The sequence below is a fragment of the Hydra vulgaris genome, chromosome 06, assembly GCF_038396675.1.
Source record: "Hydra vulgaris chromosome 06, alternate assembly HydraT2T_AEP".
Taxonomy (NCBI): Eukaryota; Metazoa; Cnidaria; class Hydrozoa; order Anthoathecata; family Hydridae; genus Hydra; species Hydra vulgaris.
The window spans coordinates 9,370,795-9,397,488 of NC_088925.1; the positions used below are offsets into that span (position 1 = coordinate 9,370,795).

The following is a 26,694-nucleotide window of genomic DNA, read 5'->3' on the forward strand; positions in this document are numbered from 1 at the left end:
AATATAATTCAAATATACGTTAAATCCTATCATTTCATACCTTGCTTATTTTATTCCGTTGATTACTATTTTATTGACATTTCTGTTATGCTATTACCTTTTTTTGTTCTGTTTTAGAAAATTTAGAAAAATAAGTTAAAGTTTTGAGCCAGCACTGACATTTTAATTGTTGCTAAGCGTTATATTTTGTTATTAGGATTGCAGTTCTTTTATCTATTTTTTGTTCTTTATTCAATAAGTATTTGATTTAAATTAAATATGATTATAATTTGATATTTTATTACGAGATACATGTCTTTATATATGAATATATATATATATATATATATATATATATATATATATATATATATATATATATATATATATATATATATATATATATATATATATATATATATATATATGAATCTTTTTAGATTTTTTCATGTTATTTTTAAACTTTTTGTTCACGCAATTCAAGTTATATATGTTTATAGTTTGCATATATGTTTACATTATGTTTAAAATTAAAATGTTTTTGATAAATATATGTATGTGGTAATATGTGTTATATAATTGTTTTATAAATGCATTTTTAAAATAGTGTAAAATTAATCTATTGTATATATAAATATTATAAGAAGTGTTTATATATGTTATATAAATTTAAATAAATATATTGTGTTTTGTAGTCAGTATATATGTTTATATTATGTTGTTTCCATGACATAGAAACAACATAATATAAACATATATACTAACTATAAAACACAATATATTTATTTAAATTTATATAACATATATAAACACTTCTTATAATATTTATGGACCATGTTTTCAAAGTGTGTGACTTGGCAAACGTGTTGAGCAAGATTTTGCATAAAGTTGTTATTCATGTTACTAATGTTTTTACATTTGGCTTACTTTTATGTTGGTGTCTATTGTTAAAAATTATAAGTGGTTTTATTATTGAAACTCACTGCTTTTAATCGTTCAGTAAAAGCCACTCAAGAAAAATCATTTTGCCATATATACATTTTGTTTATATCTTTGAATTTTATATATTTGAATTTTTAGAACCATTACGTATTAACATGAATTGTTTTCTAAAAGCTAACATGAAATAACAATATTTAACAACTACTACTCTCTTATCATGACATCTTATTTCTATCTGATATATTGATTTGTGATTCATATATGATGTTTTCTTTGTATTTACTTATCCATTACATTTTTTCATTTCAGATTTATCATATGATGGATTTATGCAATATAAAAGAACGAATATATGTAAATTTTTATGAATTTTTTAAAAACATCTGCTAATAATTAGTCCAGTGAACGTTCAAACTTCAATGTTGCATATGTCATCTTTAAGTAGTTTCTTGGCTTTTCTAAATGTGTTTCTTATTCACATGGTTTTACAAGCAAGGTATGCAAGCAAATTTGAGCTGAAAATTTTTTTTAGCCTTTAAGGAGAATTGGTGTTACACTTTTAAATTTAATTTGTTTAAATATAGTAGTTTTAACAAATAAATGTTTGTTTGTTCTTTGTTTTCTTACTTATTTGTTTTCAGATTCTTAAGAACTTGGCAACTTATCTAAGTAAGTTTTTTTTTTCTTTTTAGTGCAATTGGAAAGAGCTGAAAGTTATTTTTTAGAGCAATTAAAAGAATTATAGTGTTTTTTAATTACTTCACACGGTATAACTGATACTGGTTTGAGTAAGTTTACTATTTTGTTTTATTTTATATGGGATTTATTTGATATTTGATATATGTTATATTAGATATATATTTTATGTATTTAACATGGAAAACTGACTGTATTTGTTGACACAAAAGTTTATAAACATAAATCTGCCTATATTTCAGTATATTTTATATTTCTCTGTATCTTTATAAATATTCTTTCTTAGAAAAAATAACAGACTAGAAAAAATAAATTTCTTTTGAAAGTAGTTGAAAAAAATGATGTATTTCCATATTTCATTGTGTAAAGTGTAATATTACTTTTTAAAGGTATGTGAATAGATATATAAGGGAACATGGGGCAAGATGACGACTGTTTCAAAAAACGCCTGTATCTTAGTCTGTCCCAAAAATTAAAACTTACCTTTAGCTGGTGATGTAGCAATGTAATAAATCAAGTCAAACGAGGATAAAAAGTTTTTTTCTCAATGTCGGAAAAACTTTTTTAATACTTAGCTTTCTTCACAAAAATAATATTTAAAAAGAAACCATTGATAAATCTAGTAAAATTAATCTACTTCCCTTTCAGCTAAAATCAACTGTTATATTTAGTTTTGCTTAAGAGATAACTGTAGGTCGTCATCTTGCCCCATTCGTCATTTAAATAATTAATTTAGAGTAAAATATACTGATTGACATTGCTTCATTTTTTTATACAAGATTGTGCATTTATTATTTTTATGCATTAAGGTAAAAATAATTTTGTGCATTGTAGTCTAGATTCTTTTTTAATTAAAAATAATTGATGTAAATAAATGTTGTTTAATATTTTTGATAAACGACTAATGTATGTAAACATATAGAAAGATATGGATTTCAATAAATCTTAAGTTTAAATAAAGTCTTTGATTAGAAAAGATCGCAATTTGTAAGATTCTTTTACGTTCATTTATTCAGTTGCAGCAATATAACATTACTGGTAATATGTTTAATGATAATAGTTAAATTGAAATAGATAGTATTAGGCTCAACGAAGTTATAATGTAAATGCTTATAGGCAACTTGAAAATAGTAGTCAAATGAAAAATATAGATCATTTCTAAGAAATATTTTACGATTTGCTTGCTATTTTATGGTATAATTGTTTAAATTGTTTAACTATAATTGTCCCTCGATTGTTCAAATATTGTAATAAATAAAATCTTTTCAGTCCAAGTATTTAAGTTAATAAAATATTTTATTAAGTTGTGGTGTTATTTCCCAATGTTACTACATTGTGTTGTCTAGCCTTTTTATAATTTTTTTTAATTATTCTGTAGACACAGAGTATATATTTTCTGTTATTATTATCCTAATTCTACTAACAATAAAATGCAAATAGTACTTTTGTAATTAAATTTTTTTTTTAAGTTTTATTTTTTTAGGTATTAGCAGGCTTTACTTGACTTTCCGTTTCTAGTACCTGTGTTGTGACAGATTTTAAAAAGAACGCAACTGATGTTAATTGCGGTCTTCGTCTTTAACTATAAGCAATGATGTTGCTGCAGTGATATTTTCATTAACGTGAAGTAAAATTTGAAGTAAAAATAATTGATTTCGTTAATTTGAATAAAAACTTAAAATTAGGATATATCTGAAGAACGAAAACTGAAATAGAATTGAATATACGCATCAAAAAACGAAAATAGGAATAGAATTAAGAATTATTAACGAACGAAAATTATTGAATATTAAAAAAGTTTTGATACAATAATAAGTTTTTTTTTGACAATTAGTTTACAAATTTTACATACTTGGCTTGAAATTGGCGCACATGTTTGACCATAACGATGATATTTGAAATGATTATAGAATGTATTAATGGACCACAAAACTGGTCACGTCATTACGTTAAGTATAAATTCAATGCGTCCAATCTTTTGTTGTAAAATAAAATAAAAATCTATAGATTCTTAAGAGTTGCAAATCAATCAATAACAGAATAATGAGTTTATCAAGGTTGTTGGCTGGTAGGAAGCGTGACAGTCCTGTATGGAAATTCTTCGTATACAATCAAAAAACTGACAAATCCAAGTGTCTAGTACAGGACATAAATAATGAGGGCGTGTGTGGCGCATTTCTTGCCGGAAAAAATTCCAGTAACTTAGTAGCGCACATTCAGAGAATACATAAAGAGACACACAAATGTTACACGGATGAAAAGAAAAAACGAAATGCAGAAAAAATGTTTTTGAAACGTAAAATTGATGAAATTAATTCTACATCTTCCCAAAATAGTGGAAAGACAAAAACCCAGACAATAAGAGAGAGCTTTGAACACCGAATCACCGCGTGGCCAACGGAATCAAGTGAATATCAAGTGCGTCAGGATAGCGTGATTGAAATGATTGTTAATACCAGCTATCCAATGGTATTGCTAGATCAGCCGTCGTTTCGAAATATGATAAAAACGCTTGACCCAAAATTTAAATTGCCAGGTAATTATTAACACAACTAAATTTTTAAATTATTGTTTTGGATTCATTCAATGCTAAACAATTTTTAAATGTTTACCTGTAATTATCGTATCATTAGTGTAACACTATAGTAACTAACTACACAAACTGATGTGCATTAAATTTTAACTGATTTAAATTTTATATTGCAGGGTCTGCAACACTGAACAAGCGGATAAACGAGCGTTTTCTTCGACAATCTGCACAACTGAAAGACTTGATAAATCATACACGCAAAGTAACAATTTGTCTTGATGGTTGGACGAAGAAGGGTCTCACAGCATCGTTCCTTGGAGTATCTGCTTGTTTCTATGACACCACCATTAATAAAACACGACATGCTTTCCTAAATTTGATGGAACTCCAACATCCCCACACGGGTGAGATGCTTGCCGAATGTTTAAAGAAATGTCTTGACCAGTGGGGTATTAGAGAAAATCAAGTTATGTTGATTGTTTCAGACAACGGGTCTAATATGGTTAAAGCCATCAGGCTCTTACAGGAAGTGCATGCAGCTAAGAAATCTGACGAATCTGAATCTTATGAGTTTGAATCTGACGAGTCTGAACATGAAACTGATGAGGAAGAGATCCAGTCTCAGTCAGAACAAACTGATTTATTCCTATCAGATCATATTCCATATTGTCGAATGCCCTGTATGGCTCACACACTCCAGCTTCTCATAAAACCAGTTTATGAACATTATAGTGCAACCATCTTAGAAACAAGACAAATTGTATCAAGAATTAGGAAATCGAGTGTGGCAATTGAGAAACTTATTGACAAGTGTGGGAAGTCTGTGATAACTGACTGCACCTCAAGAAGGAACAGTACATATGAGATGATTGACCGGCTGTTGAAAATAAAGACATCGGTGAATGAAGTTCTTACAGAAATTGGTACATATTATTTTATTATTTATGTTATTAGTGTACATAAATTGTTTTCGGAATTTTATTAAATCTACAAAATTGTGTCTTACCTTATTTAAACTAAAAAAACGAAAATGTTAATAAATTGTAAGTTCATTAGTCATTATCATTAAAAAACAAGACAGGGCATATAGTCTTTAAATTAGGTTTACTAATAACACGGAAAGACTTTACCCTGCCTTTTAAATCACATCACAACAGCATGGAAAAAAGAGACGTATATCAATGACAATTATTAGTTATAACAGTTGTTATTAGTAAACTTTAATTACAGATAGTTTACTTAAATTTAGGAATCGACACATTCAAAGCAAGTGAATGGGTTCGTCTTCAAAACATTTCTTCCTTTTCGGAACCATTTGCAGTACAAACAGATATACTTCAGACCGATGCCCAGTCTCTTTCCCAGGTTCTACCATCTATACTCAATTTGGAATACCATTTACAAGAATATCTTACCAACAAGTCTTTGACAGCGAATCTTCTTGGAGATCTACGTCAACGGTTTCAATCAATTCTGCAGCCGGACTCAGATACGTTTAATCCTCTTCCGTCTGCAGCATGTTTGTTAGATCCAACCGTTGCTGTCTTTATACTCACACCGGAAATGGACACCTTGCTCCATGCAGCAAAGATGTATATAATAAAAGTTTGTGGAGTAGAACAAGAATTACAAGCTGCTGCTGAGTCAAATGGATCTGAATGTGAATTTGCTGCCATAAAGCGCTTTAAGTTCTTGTCAAATAAAATCTTTACAAAAGAAGGAAAGATTTATAACAAAGACAATATCACTGTTGCAAGTCAGCTGTCAAGGTATTTGGTTGACATAAGCGGTGATAAAGCGCTGCCTAGTAACGGCCTGCTCTTTTGGAAACAAAACAAAAGCAAGTATAGTAAGATTGCAATTTTGGCTGAAGATTTACTGTCCGCCCCAGCATCACAGGCGTTTGTAGAAAAGATTTTTTCACTTTGTGGAATTTTAACTGTTGGTCGCCGCAATCGAATGAAAAAATCATTAGAGATGAGAGTTTTTATGAAACTGAATAAAAACTTGTAATTATAATTCAACCAGATATTTTCTTTCAATTTCAAAAAAAAAATCTTATTATAACTCAATTGAATCATTGAATGACTATTTTATGACTATTTGTATGGTTATTTGGATGTTTATTACTAAGTTAAAAAATTTTTTAAATTTCTTTCTTGAAACTTATGTATTACATTATTTCTTGAAATAATGATAGGGGAGACCGGGGCTAGTTGTCAGCAGGGGTAAGTTGACGAATTGCGTTTATGTGCAGAGTTTTTTATCAAAAAGTATCAGAAATCTTAGGGAACTTTCCTAATTGATCATTTCATCTTGGGTCCTATGAATAAAACTACTATAAATATTCCAGTCACAACTGATTTACTATTATCAGTCAGGTTTTTTTAGTAGTTGTCGTTTTTCAGGATCTTTGGGCAGTTTATTGAAAAGCTTTTGGGGTTTATTGGTAAAATTTTCACAGGGGAAGCTGAAAAACAAAAATATTTTTATAAAATCAATTTTTTTTTTTTAATTATTATTTGTAACAATATTGAAAAAATTTGTTTTAACAAAAAAAAAATTTTTTAATTTATTTTTTACAAAAAAATTTTTTTATGGGATTTTGTTACCAGGAACAAAGGTGATGTGTTGTTTTGGCTTCATATTCGAACTACTAACTGCTTCTAGTTCATAGAAATATTAAAAAAATTTTATAAATTTTTACTCACTAATACGTTTGTAATCTTTATTATAGTTTGCGCCAACTTACCCCGGGGTGGGGTAATTTTTTTTTTTTTTTAAGGCCCCGGAAGGAGTCATAAGATTTTTTTTTTTTAATGAATGCAACAAGTACAAGTTACCCAAATTCATAAACTTCAAGATTGCACTTTAATTTTTTCAAAAAAATGTGTCGTTAGGACTACTAATTGCTGTGAAATTTGATAGAAGTAAAATATGAACTGATTTAGAAACTGAAATAAGAATTAAAATGATTGAAATCATAAGAACTGAACTGAAATTAATTTAATCAGAACTGATTCAAAAGAAGTAAAATTAAAATTAGAAATTATATCAATGCTTCAAGAACTAAGTAAAAATTGAAATTATATTTAGAACTTAAATATCAATGTGTTGCTGATAGGGAGTCAAAGTTAAAATATTTACAGATAAATTTGTATTTAATTTTTTAGATAATATATCAAGTTATTAATGTGTTTTTTTTGTTATTAATGATTTAATAACTCATAACCCGTATTACAGGTTGCTTACTGCTAGTCATTATCATTATGTTATGAATTCATATTAGTTAATAAAATTGTATTGAATATTCTCTGGTTATCGTGTTTTATACGTGGTTAAATGCGAGTTTGATACTCAGTAGGCGTTGTATTGTATACCTGTCTTTATACGCATCTGGTGTCTATTTTTAATGCGCGTTTGACACGATAAAATGGCTAACAAATATTAGTAAATAATGCGTATTCTGGAAAGTTTTAAATGCGCATGTAATACCAGGAAAATACCGTATTGAGTATTCTCTGGTTATCGTGTTTTATACGTGTTTACAAGAGTTTCAAATGCGAGTTTGATACTCAGTAGGCGTCGTATTGTATACCTGTCTTTATACGCATCTAATGCGTATTTGACACGTTAAAATGGCTACACGATAAAATACATACATAAAACATACATACATACACAAATACATACATAAAACATACACATACAATACATACACGATAAAATGACTACACGATAAAATACATACATACCACATCGATACGTATTTAAACGAGTTTCTAATGCGCATTTACAACTAAATTTGCCGGCTGGGATGTATGCACAAGGCTTCGACTCCCACCACGTCCCTGGAAGTACCTCGCTCAACTTAGTTTCTCTGCGCAGCGGCCTTGGTCGGCAAGGTTCGTGTTTCTGAGTTAAAGAGTTGAGAGAGGGTTGCACCACGAATAACAACTAAAAAAAAATTAAAAAAAAACACAAAAAAATGAGTAGCCTCCTCGACTGTAGTGGCCCCCCTCGGGCCTTGGGGAGGTGAATAATCTAAAAAAAACAAAAAAAAAACAAAAAAACATGCGCATGTATGCGTACACACACGTTCAAGCGCCCATGCATGCATGCACACGTGCGTGCGTATGTATATATACATACACATTATATATATATATATATATATATATATATATATATATATATATATATATATATATATATATATATATATATATATATATATATATATATATATATACGTATATATATACAAACACACACACACACACTCATGCACGCATACACACACACGCACACACACATACACACACGTGCACATAAATGCTGTAAATCTATATAATTACTTTTTCATAATATAATTGAATATAATGTATATAATTAAAGACTTTAAATCTTTTCAGACTAATAAAATATGCATTTTCAAATATAATATTTTTATAGATAGATTTAAAAATAATTCTCTGTTTGTTCATTATTTAAAAGTAACAATTTAAGCTTTTAACCTGTTCAAGAGTTGTGTTTTAATATCATTACTAATTATCTTATTCCATACATTTGGTCCACTAATAGTTATTGAGAACTTGGTGGACTCATATATAGTTTTGGGTTGAACAAAGTGTTACTTTAATATTTAGTTATGTATTTGTGTTGAATTTTATTAAGTAATGATTTGAAGATATTTGGTATTGCATTATTATTAGTTTTATACATAAAAATTAGCAGGTGATATATATTTATTTGGTACAAATTTAATATTTCTAGATTGTTGAACAATGGTCTAGAATGTGAGAGACGGTGTGCCTTTGATAATAATCTAATTGTATGTTTGTGTTTGCTAAACAGCTTTTTTGTCTTCGTTTTATTGCTGCTGCACCAAACAATGTTTGCATAATTAAGATAAAAATGAATAAATGAGTAATATATGTATTTCAAACATGATTGATCTAAGTATGGTTTTGCTTTATAGAGTAATCCGATATTTTTTAGAAATTTTATTTTCAATCATGCTTATGCGGTCTTTCCAATTTTTGTTTTCATCTAGAATTACACCCAGAAATTTCATTGAACATTCTCTTTTTACGATGTATTCTCCAATAATGGGTTTTGGAAGTGCAAGAGGAAATTTATCTTTTTTATGAAGGCGATGAAAAATAGTATAATTATTTTTAGTTAAATTAATTGTAAGTTTATTCATATTTAGCTAGTTCGGTTTTATAAACTAACCATTTGGTTAGTTTTAGAAGTTCAATGTTGACAGTTTTAAATAATGTTGTTATATCACTGTGAGAATAAAATAAATGTGCCATCAGCAAATAAGATAGAATCTAGAATATTAGAAGCTTTGCTTAAATCATTAATATAGATTAAAAATTAAAGTGGTCTTAATATAGATCCTTGAGGAACGCTGCAAGTAACTGACATATTGTTAGTTTTTTTATTGCCGAATGAAATATATTGTTTCCTATTAGATAAGTAGCTTTTGAACCAAGCTATGTTTATGTTTTTGATTCCGCATTTTTCTAATTTTTCAATTAAAATGCTATGATTAACAGAGTCGAACTCCTTACTTAGTAAGACGTTCGACACTGAAAACACCTAAAGTGAACTTGTTTTTGTCAAAACCTTGAAAAATAATCTGAATGAGATTAAGAATTGCATGATGAGTAGAGTGCCCTATTTTGAAGCTAAATTGTTTGTTATAAAGAATATCATTTTTTTCTAAAAACGAGTATAATTTGTTATACATAATGCGTTCTAGTATTTTCGAGAAGCAAGGAAGAATGGAAATAGGTCTATAGTTAGAAATATTAGTGTCATCTCAAGATTTAAAAACTAGTATTACCCTTGGAATTTTAAGTTTTTTTGGAAAGATTCCTTGTTTAAAAGAAAGATTAAATATATGCAAAAGAACTTTTTTTAAATAGAAAATACATTTAATTACAACATTACTACAAACATTATCAAGTCCTTGTGCTTTGTTTAATTTTAATGAATTCACAGAATCTAATAATTCTTTTTCAGTTAACTCAGAATTTTCCATTATTGATTTGCTAGGAGTCAAGTATTTCTCCTTGTTAAACTCACTGTATTTTAATTTTGAGGCTAAATTTAAACCTGCATTGACAAACACCTTATTAAATGTTTAAGCAATTATAGATTCTTTTGTAATATCTTAATGATGATAGTTTAGTTTTTTTAGAAGACCATTTATCTTAAGTGTTTTTTTTTCCAATTACTTATTTGATGACTTGCCATGTCTTTTGAGTATCGCCTTTAAATTTTTTTATTTTATTTGAATAATATAACTTCTTTGAAAGTTTTATAATTGATTCAAAATGACCTTTATATTTTTTATACCTTAATTCATTTTTATAAGTTCTTTTTTTCAGAAACACTACATACAGGGTGATTTAATCAAAAGTATAAACTTTAAAATTGAATAAAAATTGTAGATCAAATCGGATTATTAAGTCCGATACACCATTTTAAAGATAAATTAAAAGGAAATTGAGTGATAAAAATTTATTTTTTATTTTTTATGAATATGACCTCCATTTTTTTCAATTAATAAATGACATCTTTTTGTAAACTTAAAAAACGTTGATTCCAAAGCCGATGTGTTTATTTTTTGGATTTCTCTCGTGATGTTCTCTTTTAAATCATCCAAAGTCTTCGGTAATGGCTTATAAACTTTAGACTTAAGATAACCCCATAGGAAATAATCACATGGATTGAGGTCTAGTGATCGTGGAGGCCATTGTTGTTTGGTAATGAATTTCTCCCCAAATTTACTTTGTAACCACTCTTGAACCATATTAGCCGTATGCGGAGTAGCCCCACCTTGTTGAAAGTAGTATTTTTTGTGACTCTCAACTCTATAGTGCTTAGGCCAGAAAAAAATTTTAAGCATATCGAGGTAATTGTGCTGATTTACCGTTCCTTCGAAAAAGTAGGGTCCGTAGATTTTTCGGCAGAAAATGGCACACCAAACCAAAACTTTCGCATCGTGCAACGGTTTCTCTATCCAATCCTCAGGTCTCTCATTCAGCCACATTCTGTTATTTTGCTTGTTGATCGACTCAGTAAGGTAAAAATAGGCTTCATCTGTAGTGATCAACCTTTTGTGAACATCCTTTTCCAAGTCCAGCCACCATTGAGCAAAAATGACCCTTTTTTCATAATCAAGTGGCAATAGTTGATGAGCACTCTGGTATTTACACGGTTTGAGTTGTAAATCTTTGAGAAGAATATCACGGCAAAGGCTGTATGAAATTTCAACATCAACTGAGGCTTTTCTGATCGACAATGTAGGATCTTCGAAGAAGAGTACTTTCAGCTTATTTCTGGCATTAATTCGAATGTCTCGCTCATTCCTCGGTTTTGGTGGCAAATCAAGTATTGTTCCGGTTGTATCAAATTTTTTAGATAATTTTGTGATAGCCGTTTCCGTTGGACATGGTCTGTTCTTAAATTTACTTCTATAAGCTCTCTGAACCAGACTTACGCTCTTCAACTCGACCAATTTTTTTGTTAAAAATATGCGTTTTTGAATATCGTATCTCATGGCTATGCTGTTATTTTAATTTTTTTGAAATTATTAACATTAAATTTCCTTTTTAATGAGCTTTAAAATGTACTATCGCATGTAATGTATTTGCAATCAAAAAATTAATTATGTTAATTTAAAGTTTATACTTTTGATTAAATCACCCTGTACAATCATTTTTTTTTTTTTTTAGATGATTTTATTATGTTTGGTGTAATCCAAGGGTTTATAAATGTTTTAGTAATTTTTGTTACCACCGGGAAAGCTTTATCATAGTGTTTTTAGAATATCCGAAGAAAACTGTTATAAGCAGTATCTGTGGTTTGAATTTGTAAAATTTCACAATTTTGTAGCATAGTTATAAAACAGGGCCAAAACTATAACCCATAAAACGATATTGATAACCATGAAAAAATCTTTTTAACTAATGTAAAAGAAGCTTTACAATGTCATGTATCTATAAGTATAGAGTTAAATTGTAAAGTAAATCTCGTGTACTACTGGGTATTATCAATCTTAAAAGCTTTTACAAGAATTTAGATATAAACAACAAAACTTTATAGAAAAATAATTTAAAAAGAAAATAGTAAAACGCAACAAACAACTTTAATATAACCTCTAATAAAATACAAACGCAAAGAACTAAAGATTAAATTAGAAAAATTTAAAATATAATATTAAATTTATTTAATTAGGCAATATTTACTAAAATAAGCTCTTTACATCTATTACACTGGACGGATCTATTACACTGGATGGTCTTTGACATAATCGACATCATCTTTTAAATCGTCTATATACCAGTCTTGGTTTAAAGCACACCATTTCTTCCAATAATGACGACATTTTAAAAACCAAAAATACAAAAACGCAGCGTCAAGGAGAATGCCGAATCCATTAACAACATAAAAAATGAGACATGCGGTAGATTTGCAAAGTTCGGAAGCGTTCACGTAAATTGAAAGAATGTTAAGAAATAAACCAACAAAAAATACTGAGAACCATATTAATGGTACAGGTCGATCTTCGGGTTTCTTCCACTTAAAAAACAAAGATTAAACAATTAAATGAATGCAGGAAAAAAAAAAAAAAAAAAAAAAAAAACTGTAAAAATCAATATATACATACATATACACACACACGCACACACACAAATATATATATATATATATATATATATATATATATATATATATATATATATATATATATATATATATATATATATATATATATATATATATATATATATATGTATATATATATATATATATCTAGTTATTTTTCTATTTTAAATATTTGGAAAAAGTTAAAATAATTTGTTAACACATATTTATGTAGTGAATTTTTAGGCTTAATACATGTAACAATTAACTTCCTAACGAAAAACTTCCTGAAATCTGAGAAGAAAACAACTTCCTAACAAACTAACAATTAACTTTAAAACGGAAAACTTTGTAACAGAAATTGGTAACTATAAATACTAATATTTGAAAGCATTTCAGCAAACCCGTGTAAATATTAAACAATAAACAATAAAACAATATAAAACATACATTACAACAATTCATTAAGAAATATTTACCTTACGTATTTATATATAATCATAAACTTAATGATAATGAATCCTTAAAAATCAGGAAAAAAAAAGAAACTTAAAATCAACCAACCAAGACAAACCGATGATTTATTTTTCTAATCTTAACATCACCCATGCAAAGTTCGCATTGATTTTTTACAGATTTCTTAAACCACGTGACTAAACATTTGGCATGAACATATCGTGCTGATCCAGAGCAATTACATGGCGCAATCAACTCATCATCGTCGCTAAATAAAAAAATGATCTTTTTTTTAACGTTCTACATCCTCATTAAATCTAAATTTATTTTCTACTATATACTCCTATGTATTAATTTATTTTCTAATATATACTCCCATGTATTAATTTATTTTCTACTATATACTCCTATCTATTAATTTATTTTCTACTATATGCTCCTATGTATAAATTTAAATTTAACACAACTTTAATACAATATAAAACAAAAGGTAACAGAGGATTTATGCTAAAACGACTAACCTGTGACATATGCGACATATATTTTTATCTGAACTTTGAGACGTTTCACAGTTTGTTTTAAACAAAACAATGCAGCTACTATTGAGCTAAAAGAAAAGGTAACAATTATTATATCATTCGTTTAATGATGTTTGGTTACATATATGCATGATATATATTAATGTCAATGATGATATTTACGCCTTTTATTGATAAAAGTAAAAAAATATATTAAATAAATAAATTTATTAAAGACCACTATTGATTTTATAACTGTTTTGATATTACTCTTGTAGAATGTTGATATTATTTTGATGTTAGACATCAGTTCTGACTTTTCCAACCAACTCATATACTAGTTTAACAGCTGAAAACTGGGTTTCTTGCCTAGACATTACCAATCAAGAATCAATATGATATTGATGATAATAGTGATGATAATGATGACACAATGATGATAATTGCCTAGAGATTATAAATTAAGATGGATGAATGATTCTTTTGTGCAGCAATTAGGCCGGGTGAATAAAAATGAGCAATTGCTTTTACTCAGTAATTGTTCAGCTTTACGTGATTAAAAACTTAAGCAAAATAGCTAAAGTTTTTATTCACGTTAAACTGACCAATTACTGAGTAAAAGCAATTGCTCATTTTTATTCACGCAGCCTACTGTTTCATCACAGAAAACTTGTAAACAAATGTCAACTTTCTGTTGTTCGGTTTTGGTGAGATGGAAACTTCATTTAAATTGCTAAGCTTCAAAAGATTGGCAGATTCCAACTCATAAAAATTACTATATTTTGCTACAAGTTTGTTACCATCAAACTCAAAAATTCAAAATTTTCTTCAGTTAACTAATTATTACGAACATGCTTCATGACATGAACATAATCAAACAACAAAAATGTGTTCTCATTATCTCTGAACCAAGGTTTTTCTTTAATTTTATTCATCATTTTAAAAAGCTTTTGATTTACTCTATTTCCATCAGCAACAATTGATAACAGTTTTGCATTGGGTTGATTGTTAGTTGTTTCAATTATAGGTTTGCATTGTTTAAAAAAAAATTAGAATCTAAAAGACTAATTGGAATCATTTTTACTAGAAACTCAAGTTCACCAAATGAACATTTTAGCATTATAGTTAATTATAGTATATTTGGTTTTGGCAAGGACACCAGGTTAATCAACAGAATTTCTGAACAATACACCTTCATTATAAGTTAATGTGGATTTGATATAAACTTTGTCAACCAGTAATATACATTTACATTCAAAAAATTACACATCAAAAAATTTTTAAAAAATTTCATACTATCTTGTGATCCAACATTTAAAGTTGGATTCAAAGTTATAATAATAATTCTTGTCTAAGTTCTAATACTTGGTAATTGGTGGTTCTTTAGTTGGTGGTTCTTTAGTTGGTGGTTCTTTAGTTGGTGGTTCTTTAGTTGGTGGTTCTTTAGTTGGTGGTTCTTTAGTTGGTGGTTCTTTAGTTGGTGGTTCTTTAGTTGGTGGTTCTTTGGTTGGTGGTTCTTTGGTTGGTGGTTCTTTGGTTGGTGGTTCTTTGGTTGGTGGTTCTTTAGTTGGTGGTTCTTTAGTTGGTGGTTCTTTAGTTGGTGGTTCTTTAGTTGGTGGTTCTTTAGTTGGTGGTTCTTTAGTTGGTGGTTCTTTAGTTGGTGGTTCTTTAGTTGGTGGTTCTTTAGTTGGTGGTTCTTTAGTTGGTGGTTCTTTAGTTGGTGGTTCTTTAGTTGGTGGTTCTTTAGTTGGTGGTTCTTTAGTTGGTGGTTCTTTAGGATGTTCTTTTTCACGATATAATGTAAAAGATTTCAATCATGGTCACACAACAAGTTGGCACACAACAGTTTATTTACAATCAGATTGTTTCTTGGAATTTTGTCCAATTTTCTTTTTTGTATTCATCATTAGGAAATCAATAACTGGACAGCTTTGTAGTTGATGACGAATAACCACTATTACACCATGGAACAAAATATTTTTGGGGGACATTTGATAACTTTTTGTTAAATAAACATGTTGTACTTTAAAAAGATTAACCTTAAACTGCCATTTTTTTTTGTTGCTAAGTAAAAAATGGTACACAGCTGCTTAAAATTTGTGTTTAAATTACTGTTGAGTAGAACCATTGAAAAACCAAAAATAATTCATTACAATGTAAATCTAGCCTTACACAATCAGTCTCTAGTAAAAAAATATTTTATCTCACTGTCAAGGCCTGTATTTCTAGAACACCATGATTAAATAGTAATAAAATTAAACCTAGCTAAACTTTTGAATATGAGTTTTTCGTTTAAAACCCTTTTTCAATTAGCTTTTTTTATTTTTTAAAATTTAAAATTTATTTAAGTATTGTTAAAAATATTTATTTTTTCAAAAGAAGTATAATATATAAAATATCTAAATATATAAAATAAATATATAAAATAAATATATAAAATAAATATATAAAATAAATATATAAAATAAATATATAAAATAAATATATAAAATAAATATATAAAATAAATATATAAAATAAATATATAAAATAAATACATAAAATAAGTATATAAAATAAATATATAAAATAAATAAAATAGATAAAATGTCATACAACAAATTAGGGTTAGTAATGTTTTCTAAAATTTTTACTTAAAATAAATATTTTTATTAGTGACCTGTATTGTTATTAACAAATTTTTTATTTATAAAACTACTTCTAAAAATTAATGCAGAATACCATTTTACCAAATATACAACTGTATTATATATATATATATATATATATATATATATATATATATATATATATATATATATATATATATATATATATATATATATATATATATATATATATATATATATATATATATATATATATATATATATTAAGCTACTGCCATGCATCAGATAGCTCTTAGCTCAGCATGAGATTTATGCATTCTATATATAGAAATTATTTGCCACAAAAAAAAAAAAGCAAAAAAAAACTGCAATCTTTTTGGGAAACATAAAAGAAAAATGGGCAAATTTAAAGTAAATTCTCCTTACGTTTGAGAACAAAACTTTTCAAACGGTAAAAAGTTGCTTTCTGTTTATCTTATAAATTTCATTTTTAAAATGTAATACAAGTATTGTCAAACAATGTTTAAGAAATTTATGCATTGTAACAAAAGTTATGCATTGTAAAGTTAAGAATAAGCAAGCAGAAAATACTGGGAAGTGGCCATGTGGAGTGTGTAGGAAGAGAGTTAGAGCTAACTCTATAGTTTGTACAGTTTGTATGCAATGATTTCATAAGAGATGTTATGCAATGATTTCATAAGAGATGTTATGCAATGATTTCATAAGAGATGTTATGCAATGATTTCATAAGAGGTGTTATGCAATGATTTCATAAGAGATGTTATGCAATGATTTTATAAGAGATGTTATGCAATGATTTCATAAGAGATGTTGATATTGAAGAGATGTTCTCTAAAGATTAAAAAAGAGATTGAAATAAAAAATAGAGAAAAGATAGAGTGTGTTAGTAAATTTTGTTATCTTGGAGATACAATTGGATTAGTAGCTGGAGCAGAAAAAGCATCTAGGGCAAGAGTAAGGTCTGCTTGGGCCAAGTTCCGAGAATTATCTCCACTTTTAACGGCAAGAGGTGCTTCATTAATAATTAAAGAAAAGTTCTACAGCACATATGTCCAGAGTGTTATGATGTATGGCAGTGAAACATGGGCAATATAGGTTAATGATGTCCAGCTTTTGGAAAGAAATGAAAAGATGATGATTAGATGGATATGTGGTGTGACTTTAAAAGAAAATAAAAGCAGTGATGATTTAAGAGAAAAATTAGGCGTTGTGAGTATGTCTGATTGGGTGCGTCAGGGAAAATTGTTTTGGGAATGTAAAGCATTAAGATACAGATGACTCATTATCAGCATGTAGAGAGTTAGAAGTTTCAGAATAAAAAACTAGAGGTAGAAGCAGAAAAACTTGAAAAAGAATGTCTTTCAGATGATTTGAAAAAGCTACATTTAAGGAAAGGAGATGTTCAAGACCGTGTATGTTAGAGAAACGGCATTATGAGAAAAATCCAATTTGTGCTAACACAGAAACAAAGAAGCTAAAACAATGATGATGATGATCATGAAGATGATGACGATGATGATAATGATGATGATGATAATAATGATGATTACTAATTTAGCTAAGGCTGCAATAAGATTTAAGATTGATGGTGCTGCTACAGTTGCAATAGCAACAGCTACTTTAATCAAAAATGGAGTAATAACTAAGAATAACAAATCTCTGATAATAACAGAATATAAGGTGTTTTGTTAAAAAGCAAGTGGCTAGTTCAATTGAAACTAAGCATTGTCCATAGGTTTCACAGCTAAAATTAATTGGTGTGGATGACAAAAATGACAAAAATTCGTTACTCTATGCGATGAAATGCAATGGGTATTGTATAGAACAACTCAAGATGAACATCACATCAAATTTACTTATTAAAGTAGACTTCTTTCTGGAAAAACATGAAAAATGTTGACACATGTTGAAGTAGAAAATGGTACAGTAAAAGTATGGCTTCAGCAACACTAAATGTTCTTACTGAATATGATACTATTGAATGCTTAAAAGCATTTGCTATTGATAATACAAGTTCCAATACTCGTGTTAACAATGGTTTAGTTGTCCAATTAGATAAGATTTTTTAACATAGCATTGATATAGTGGGTTGTTTACTTCAGCATAGTGAGTTACCTCTTTGCCATGTTATATTGGATATTGAAAAATAAATGATCCTAAAAACTATAGAGGCCCTACTGGTAAACAAATATTTGAAATTTTCACGTATAAATAACCTTTTATTAATTCAAAAATTGTGTTTAAAAATCTTCAGGGTCACTTATGCTGCTTTTTTCAAAAAAAAATTCTAGATGCTATGCTGCAAGACGATAAGAAAGTTGTAAGAGCCTGTGCTCTTGATCAAATTCTTCAAATTAAGCTATTCAATAAAATCAATTGGGATTTCAAATAAAATATCAAAGCTTTACCTTTGAACTTTAAAGCTGAAGTTTGGAGCAACTATTTTAAGGAAATCAATCCGAATTTCAAGCCAAAAATCAAAGCAAAGGCAGCTATACCTTTGAACTTTAAAGTTGAAGTTTGGAGTTTGTTGATGTTAATGTTGCTTGGTGTTGATGTTGCTTTATTATAATACGAGCGTCCTACTTCATTTTTTATGATCTCATGTAAGTTACAACAAACTATTCAAACTGCTAGAAAAATTTCTCTCATTGATCTGCCGAACAACTCACAATCGGTGGAAAGAACTGTAAAACTTTCATCTGAAGCCTTAAAAAAAAGTTTATGGAAGGGTGAAGAGGCATAACTGCATGCTGGTTAAAAACCAGAGCAGAATGGAAACCAAGAGAAATGCGACCATTGCATACTTTCATCTTTTATGTTACAAATATATATTGAAAATGACAAACATTTCTTTAAAATACAGTTTGTTGTTTCTTCCAATATGAGAAAAATAAAAAGTTTTTGTATTGCAGTAATAAATACTAAAAATTAGATAAACCATATGCAGGGCACAAAGGCGTCAGATAAAAATTCTAGCTTCCATTAAACTAACCTAAATTAAATCAAAATCAGAACTCTCTGTAAACACTCTCAAATAAAAAATAATCTTGGAAAAAAAAACAAAAAAAAACAAAACCGGATAATAATTTTTTTGAGAAAACAGACAAAAAGTCGAAAACTTTGAAATGATTTCCCAAAATTACCTTTGGTCCAAATTAGCTAATTTTTTCGGAATCGTGATTATATATCTGTATTGTAAAAACAACTTTTTTTGAAAATGTCTGCTGACACCCCCTAAATGTGTTCTGTATAATAAAATAATACTGGATTTATTTGAATATAAAATATATTATTAGGAGTGCCACAAGACCTTTAAACATCAAACAGGTCCCTAATACTATCAAAAAAAAAGTTTTTCTTATTATAAATATGTTTATAAAATGATATGAATCATTTTATAAGTAAATTATCATTTTAGATTTTAGTAAATAGAAAATGACATTTCTTAACATAAAACCAAAAAAAGGAATTCAAGATTTTTTAATTATAATTTTTCTAATTTTATAATTTCTTTATGTTTTTTATAAAATAATGATTGAAATATTTATATAATTTGAAATATTTATATAATTTTGAAATATTTATATAATTTCACTTTATTTGAGACCCAACATGACATTCTTTTGAAAAACTTTTTTTTGATAATATTAAGGACTTGCTAAATGTTTAAGGGTTTTGTGGCACCCCTAAAAATATTTTTTAAATCAAGTATTATTTTATTACATAGAACATATGTAGCGGGTCTCAGCAGACATTGAGAGATTATTATTTTTTTTAGACTTGATATACCATATCACATCAGGGGTGACTCCTATATATGCTAATAAATCATATGAGAGGTGACTCCTATAAACGTTTATACACTATCATTCATAGCTATTTAGATGATATTAACTTTTTTTAAAAATGCTATTTTTTATTTACTTATTTTTTATGTTTATTTTTGCACTATTACACAATTTAAAAGTATTTTGACTAAATTGTTTTGATAAAAATCATAAGAACAATAAAAATGTTTAAGTGATCAAAACTACATAAAAAATGAACCATCAATGACTGTAAAAGTGGACTGACATGTCGAAGTTTTAAATGTTTGGCTTGAAGATAAGATTGTTTGCCAAGAAAAAAAACTTGTTAAATGTATGATAAAATAGTGTATTATCAACTGTAAAACATGGTAGATGTAGTGTTAAGGTGTAGGACTGTTTTGGTTGGAATGCCACAGGTGACTTTGTAAAAATAAAAGGTGTAATAACAAAAGTAGTTTCCTCGTACGCTTAAAAAATCATGCTACATCTTCAGAATAAAATAGGTTAAGGGGAAGCCATTTATTTTTTCAGAAGAAAATGACATATAGCTTAAATCAAAAACATATTTTTCAAAAAATTGTTTGTGTTATTTGACTGAGTTTGAGAACAATCAAATATTGATTTTTATTAAATATTTGATCAGAAGATTTAGCCTCCCCAATCACAAGATCTCTCTCCTATTGGATTTTTATGATAGGACTTAAAAGTAATGTCAAAAACTAATGCCTAATGATGCATAAGATGTGGAAAAAATTTATTAATTAGTGGCATAAAATTGACTTCGAAAAGTCATAAAGTAGGTTGATTAAAAGGCAAGTAAACTATGAACTAATCTAATGAGACTTTATATTAATTTATTTATAAACCTAATAAATAGGAAGATAATATATAATTCAGGTAGACTATGTTTTCAGTTTCTCTCCCAATAGTAAGTAAAACTTTGATATCTTATACCAAAAAATACAACCATTCAAGTAATTATGGACGGTAGTGAAATCATATCAGGAGTGATTCCTAAAAATGTTTATAAATCAGAACAATATGCTTATCATTTTCCCTACCTTTTTTTATAAACTTTAAAACATTAAAATTTACTTCAGTTAAACTTTTATCAAAATTTATTTAAAATGATCAAAAAAATTAAAATTTAAACTGCAAATAAATTGGAAAGGAAAAAACTAGTAGTAGTATGAAAATCTGCAGCACATTTAAATAAGGGTTAAATTGTGCGCAACATGTTAACAGTACATGACGCCCTGTGGCAGTTTTGCTGATTAATTGTCCAAATTGTCAAGCAATATCATGAACAATTTTACATCTTTGGCATTTGCTATCTGCTTGGGGAGGTCATTCCATTTAGAGACAATACCATTAGTAAAAAAGTGATGTCTAGGCTGATAATTTTTAAATATTTCCCATCTTAGTTGTGATTGAGTTTGATTAGCATGGGCTGGAATAATTATTTGCGGTTTGATCCATTTTATATTTATTGATGTTATGTGATATTTTATATTACTGAATCATATCGCCAAGCTCATGTCTACGATCTAATTTCTATCTTTTTAGAGATGAGGATTCCATGCTTGCACTGCAAATTTAAGGTGTGGATTAACATAGCAAGTATATAACTTCTTGAAGAGATAAAAACCACAACTGACAAAAGTATGTTTTAGTTGATTAATTATTTTACCAGCTGATGAGGCAGCTTTACATGCTTGTGAAGATTTAAGATCATATGATATTAAAACACTAAGATCTTGTTCGCAGGTAGTTTTTGCAAGATTAAATCTCATATTAGTATTGTAATCGGTAAGAGTGTAGATTGACATAGTTTGACATAAGATTGTTTTTACCAACATGCATAACTTTACATTTATCTATATTTAGGTGCATTAGCCATGTAATAGCATTGTCTAGATAAGTACATTAATTTTACATTTATCTATATTTAGGTGCATTAGCCATTAATAACATTGTCTAGATAAGTTTGGAGTATACTTATACTGTTCTTGATATCTTTTAAATTTATTTTTGCAAGTAATTTAGTGTCATCAGCATTCATTTTAGGTAACAAATATACTGGACCGAGAACTGAGCCTTGTGGAAATCCGCTCACAACGTCAGCCCATTCTGAAATCGATTCATCAAGAATGACACGTTGTATTTGGTTAGATAGAAAAGAGTTTAGCCATTTGTGAATTTCGCCTTGAATTCCATTTTTGAATACTTTATCTAAAACTCTTTTGTGAGGGATTTTGTCAAAAGCTTTTTCAAAGTCAAGGAAGATTATATTGACAGGATGTTTGTTTGCAACTGATTCAATTGCAAAATCAATTGCTTCTAGGAGGTTTGTTACACAAGTTTTGTTAACAAAACCATGTTGTCTTGGATGTATTAAATTATTTGCATATAGATGATTCATTATAGCACCTTTTATGATGTGTTCTATTATCTCTTATGTCAACGATGTTAGAGAGATCAGTCTATAATTAGCTGAATCTGTTTTATTTAATGGATCTATTTAATCATAAAAACTATAAAAAATATCGTTAGCAACAAGTATCTAGAAATGTGCACATGAAACACAAACATTAGAGGTGCGTACTAGAAACATTTTGTTCTTGTATAAGGAATTTTATCACATAAACAAGCTTCTTTATTATTTAATATCTTTCATATTATCTAATTTAAAAAAAATACTTTTGACCTGCTCAAAGATAATGATAATGTTATTAACAAAAGTAAAAAAAAAAGAAAAAATATTTTACAAAGTACAAAATAGATTTGATTTATCATAGGGGAAAATGTTAGAATTAAACAACACCCATAAAATCCATCTTGGAAACATGTTGTATTTAAGTCTTAATTAGTTTATTTTTAATTTATTGTAAGTAGACAAATAAACTCAAATAAAATATGTTATCCTATCATAAAAAAAGTTCCATTTGATAAAAATATAACAATGAAAAAAAAAACACTAACTTCAGATGCATGATTTCTTTGTATGTTTTCTATGATATTGTTGTATTCTTTTTTGATATCATTAATATTTTCGGTTTTTAATTCACTGTAATTATTGCACGATTGACTTTCACAACTAAAAAATAAAAATAAAAAAGGGGTTTTATGCCATAATAAATTTCCTTCATACATAGATACTGCCTGCCCAAACCTTCAATTGATGAATGTATTAAAGCCCTGACAAAAGCATTTTTAACATATGTTTAGCAATGTTTCATGCAAGACTAAGTGTACAAAGAATTTTGTGCACACAACAACATACACACATAAATATTTTAACAATAACAATAATAATGATAATAATAATAATAATAATAATTATAACAACAATAATAACAATAATAATTATAACAATAATAATAATAATAACAATAACAACAATAATAAGGTTGACAAAGTATGCATTCATTTGTTTTATTAATAAATTTTTTGAAATAATAAAACAGAAATTTTTTAACTCCTAACTTTACCATTTTTAAATCCAATTGTTGAGCTATTTAATCTGAGTGATTAGAAATCATTATACTGCTACTAAAGATAAAATAATTTTTAGCTTATTTTCTAAAGTTTGTTGCATAAGAAAAATTTTTCAATTTTTTAAAATTAGGTTGGCTTTATTTCCTATGAGTAAACACACCTTGCTATTGACTAGTTTTGACATACCTACCAGCATCCTTATTCATACCCCAATTTTCAGTGTATTTCTAAAGAATCCTGAATAGCTATTTTATAATAATTGCTTTCTGTTTTTAGCGAAATTACATTTTCCCAATCTATATTATCTTTGCAAGCTTTGCAATGTTCAGCCAATCTTAAGTCTACTCAAGGAAAATACTGAACGTTGGTGTTTCATTTTGCTGTTTTATCAAATTTCTTGTTTCACCTATATATTTTGATCCTAATTTACATGAAAGAAGATAAACACTTAAAAGATTATTATTTTTTTGCAACTTTAATCTAAAAAAAAAAAAATTCAATTCACCTCCCCACTTCAGTCGAGGAAGTTACTTTTAGTTGTGGTTACAACCCTTTCTTAAATCTTTAACTCCGAAACACGAGCCTTGACTAACAAGGCTGCTGCATGAAGAAACAAGTTGAGCGTGGTACCAGGGATGTGGTGGAGATTGAACTTGAAACTTCTCGCATACAAAGCAAGAGCACAACAACTACAACCATTACTTACTCTTGGTTACAAGAGCAGAGAACTGATCCAATTTTTACAGCTAATCCTAAACTGATGAGTTTAGGATTAGCTGTAAAAATTGCTTTGATTTCAAACTTTGCAAAAGGTTGTTTCAATGTCATACATAGACTTAAGATGTTATGTAATGAATTTGTTATAACTGATACTGTTATTTTTTTTGTCTATATGCATCTCTAAAAATGGTTTGAGTTATTTTATTTAATATATGTTTATCAATAAAAATTAATGTACTTTATTTCTTGTTGAATATTTGTTAGAGAACATACTCATGTAATAAAAAGACTTTAAATATACCATAAATTAAATTAGGTGATACAGATAAATGAGATTTAATTTGCTTGTTTGCTAAAACCTCATTTCTAAAAACTTTAAATAAGCTTGTTTTAATTTGATTATTTTATATGTAATATCAGGGATGCACAGTCCCAAAAAGGTCTCCGGATTTGAGATTCACAAAAATATTATTTCTTCCTGGTTTTTGGTATCTAGGAGCACCAAAAATGTAAAGAAGCTTATGGAGTACTTTCAAGAAAAAAAATTAGGACTTTTAATTTAGAAGAACAATCAACTTTTGAAATTTTTCATTTAAAGTAAAAAAAAAAAAGCAAATGGTTTATTTAAACTTTAAATTAACTAATAAAAATAAAAATGACAAAACGAACGCTTTATTTAAGTTCTAAATAAAATTATTAAATTAGAAACAAAAAAACTAACACTTTATTTATATTCTAAATAAAATAATTAAGAACTGGAAAAATTAACTTTTAAATTCTGAACAAAATAAATGATAGAAAAACTCGGCATTTGTTTTTCTGTCAATTTAATGCCAAATGTTCACATGTTTGTTGATCTGCCAAGAATTCTAAAATTTGTGCCAACCAGATGCTGACCTAAAACAGCTTTAGGTCAGCAAATTTTTGCCAACCTTATTTTTTTAAATTCCAAGAGCTTAATTGATAATTTCAAAATGGTAAAGAAGGAATCTGCTTCTATGTTTACACTAAGAAATAATCTCACTCCTTTTATTAAATAGATTAGCATCATCTCAAGTTATAGTTGAAATCATTTTTTTTTTATCCTTCATGGAATAAAGTGAGCAAAAAAAGTGAGCAAATGCTGATATATATATATATATATATATACATATATATATATATATATATATTATATATATATATATATATATATATATATATATATATATATATATATATATATATATATGTATATATATATACACACACACACACACACACACACATATATGTTTCCAAAAAAGCATGCACAGAAACTCGTGAATGTTTTGTCTATTATTTTCATAAAAATGAAACTGGCAATCTCCAATTTAATATCATTTAATTATAATCTATATAAATATTTTGTAAACAAAAAATGGCATACATTAGTAATGTTATCAAAGAATAAATTAAGTTTAAAGCGTAATCACAGTTGGAACGCTAATATTAGTTACTAGAAAAATAAATTTTAATTCCTCAGAAAATCATACTTTTTAATGTTTAAAACTGTTGTTTTTTTTTTGCTTTGACTTATCGAATTCTGTTTTCATCAATATACTTTTTTTTCACATCAATATTTTTAAACATCAGTAAAGATTTCCAAAAAGTTACACTATGTATGCATTATGCATCATAGAGTCACAGCAATTGTTTAAATGCAGTTTATGAATGATCGCGCATGGGAGTTGTGAATTTGTTGTTTTCATGTCAAGCCTTCCCAGGAAATACGCACGGTTATTTGACTTGTATGTCCACGCTAGAGCATTTTATTTTAGACAACTTGGTAACAGCCTTTTGGAAGTTTTATTATATTAAGTGTTGCTGAAAAAAAGTTTCTAGAACAAAGAAAGCAAAATTTATAAAATAGGAAATTAAAATAAAAAAAAAATAACAATAATTTAAATAATATGTGTACTGTTTTTATTTTAGTTTCTTTAGAGTGGTTTTTATTTTCATCAACAAAATTTGATAAGTCAAAGCAAAAAAAAAAAAACAGTTTTAAACGTTAAAAAGAATGATTTTCCTATATTTTATTTCTTTTGTTATTAAAGAGGAAAGCAAAAATATAAATTGCCATCTGTTTGTAAAATATATTTGTATAATTTTAATGTAACAAGTATTTATTGTCCCAATTAGAAAATATCTGCGTATACTTTTAAAGCATGTGTATGTATAATTAATACTTCGTAAATATACGCACGTTTAACATATTTGGATAAGGT

General features: G+C 27.5%; 2 protein-coding genes across 2 annotated transcripts in view; one reads left to right on the top strand and one right to left on the bottom strand.

Annotated features, from left to right (window-relative positions):
• The first annotated feature begins 3,660 nt into the window (after positions 1-3,660).
• Positions 3,661-6,160, top strand: LOC136081174 (E3 SUMO-protein ligase ZBED1-like). Its single transcript, XM_065798471.1, has 3 exons — positions 3,661-4,153; positions 4,324-5,070; positions 5,397-6,160. Exons 1-3 carry the CDS (start codon positions 3,661-3,663, stop codon positions 6,158-6,160), a joined length of 2,004 nt encoding a protein of 667 aa, XP_065654543.1.
• Positions 6,161-12,109: 5,949 nt separating this feature from the next.
• LOC100199463 (E3 ubiquitin-protein ligase MARCHF8) overlaps positions 12,110-26,694 on the bottom strand; it is a 35,300-nt gene continuing 20,715 nt past the window's right edge. The window contains exons 2-5 of the mRNA XM_065799165.1: positions 23,213-23,327; positions 13,792-13,877; positions 13,379-13,538; positions 12,110-12,748 (exon numbers count right to left, since the gene is read on the bottom strand). Coding sequence (XP_065655237.1) covers positions 12,455-12,748; positions 13,379-13,538; positions 13,792-13,877; positions 23,213-23,327 — 655 coding nt within the window. The 3' untranslated portion in view covers positions 12,110-12,454. The remainder of the gene's footprint in view (positions 12,749-13,378; positions 13,539-13,791; positions 13,878-23,212; positions 23,328-26,694) is intronic.

Excerpts from the sequence above, each read along its gene's own strand:
- LOC136081174 (XM_065798471.1), top strand. The coding sequence starts at position 3,661 with ATGAGTTTATCAAGGTTGTTGGCTGGTAGGAAGCGTGACAGTCCTGTA. Across the intron at positions 4,154-4,323 it reads CCCAAAATTTAAATTGCCAG|GGTCTGCAACACTGAACAAG; the intron begins GTAATTATTAAC and ends TTTATATTGCAG. Across the intron at positions 5,071-5,396 it reads TGAAGTTCTTACAGAAATTG|GAATCGACACATTCAAAGCA; the intron begins GTACATATTATT and ends ACTTAAATTTAG.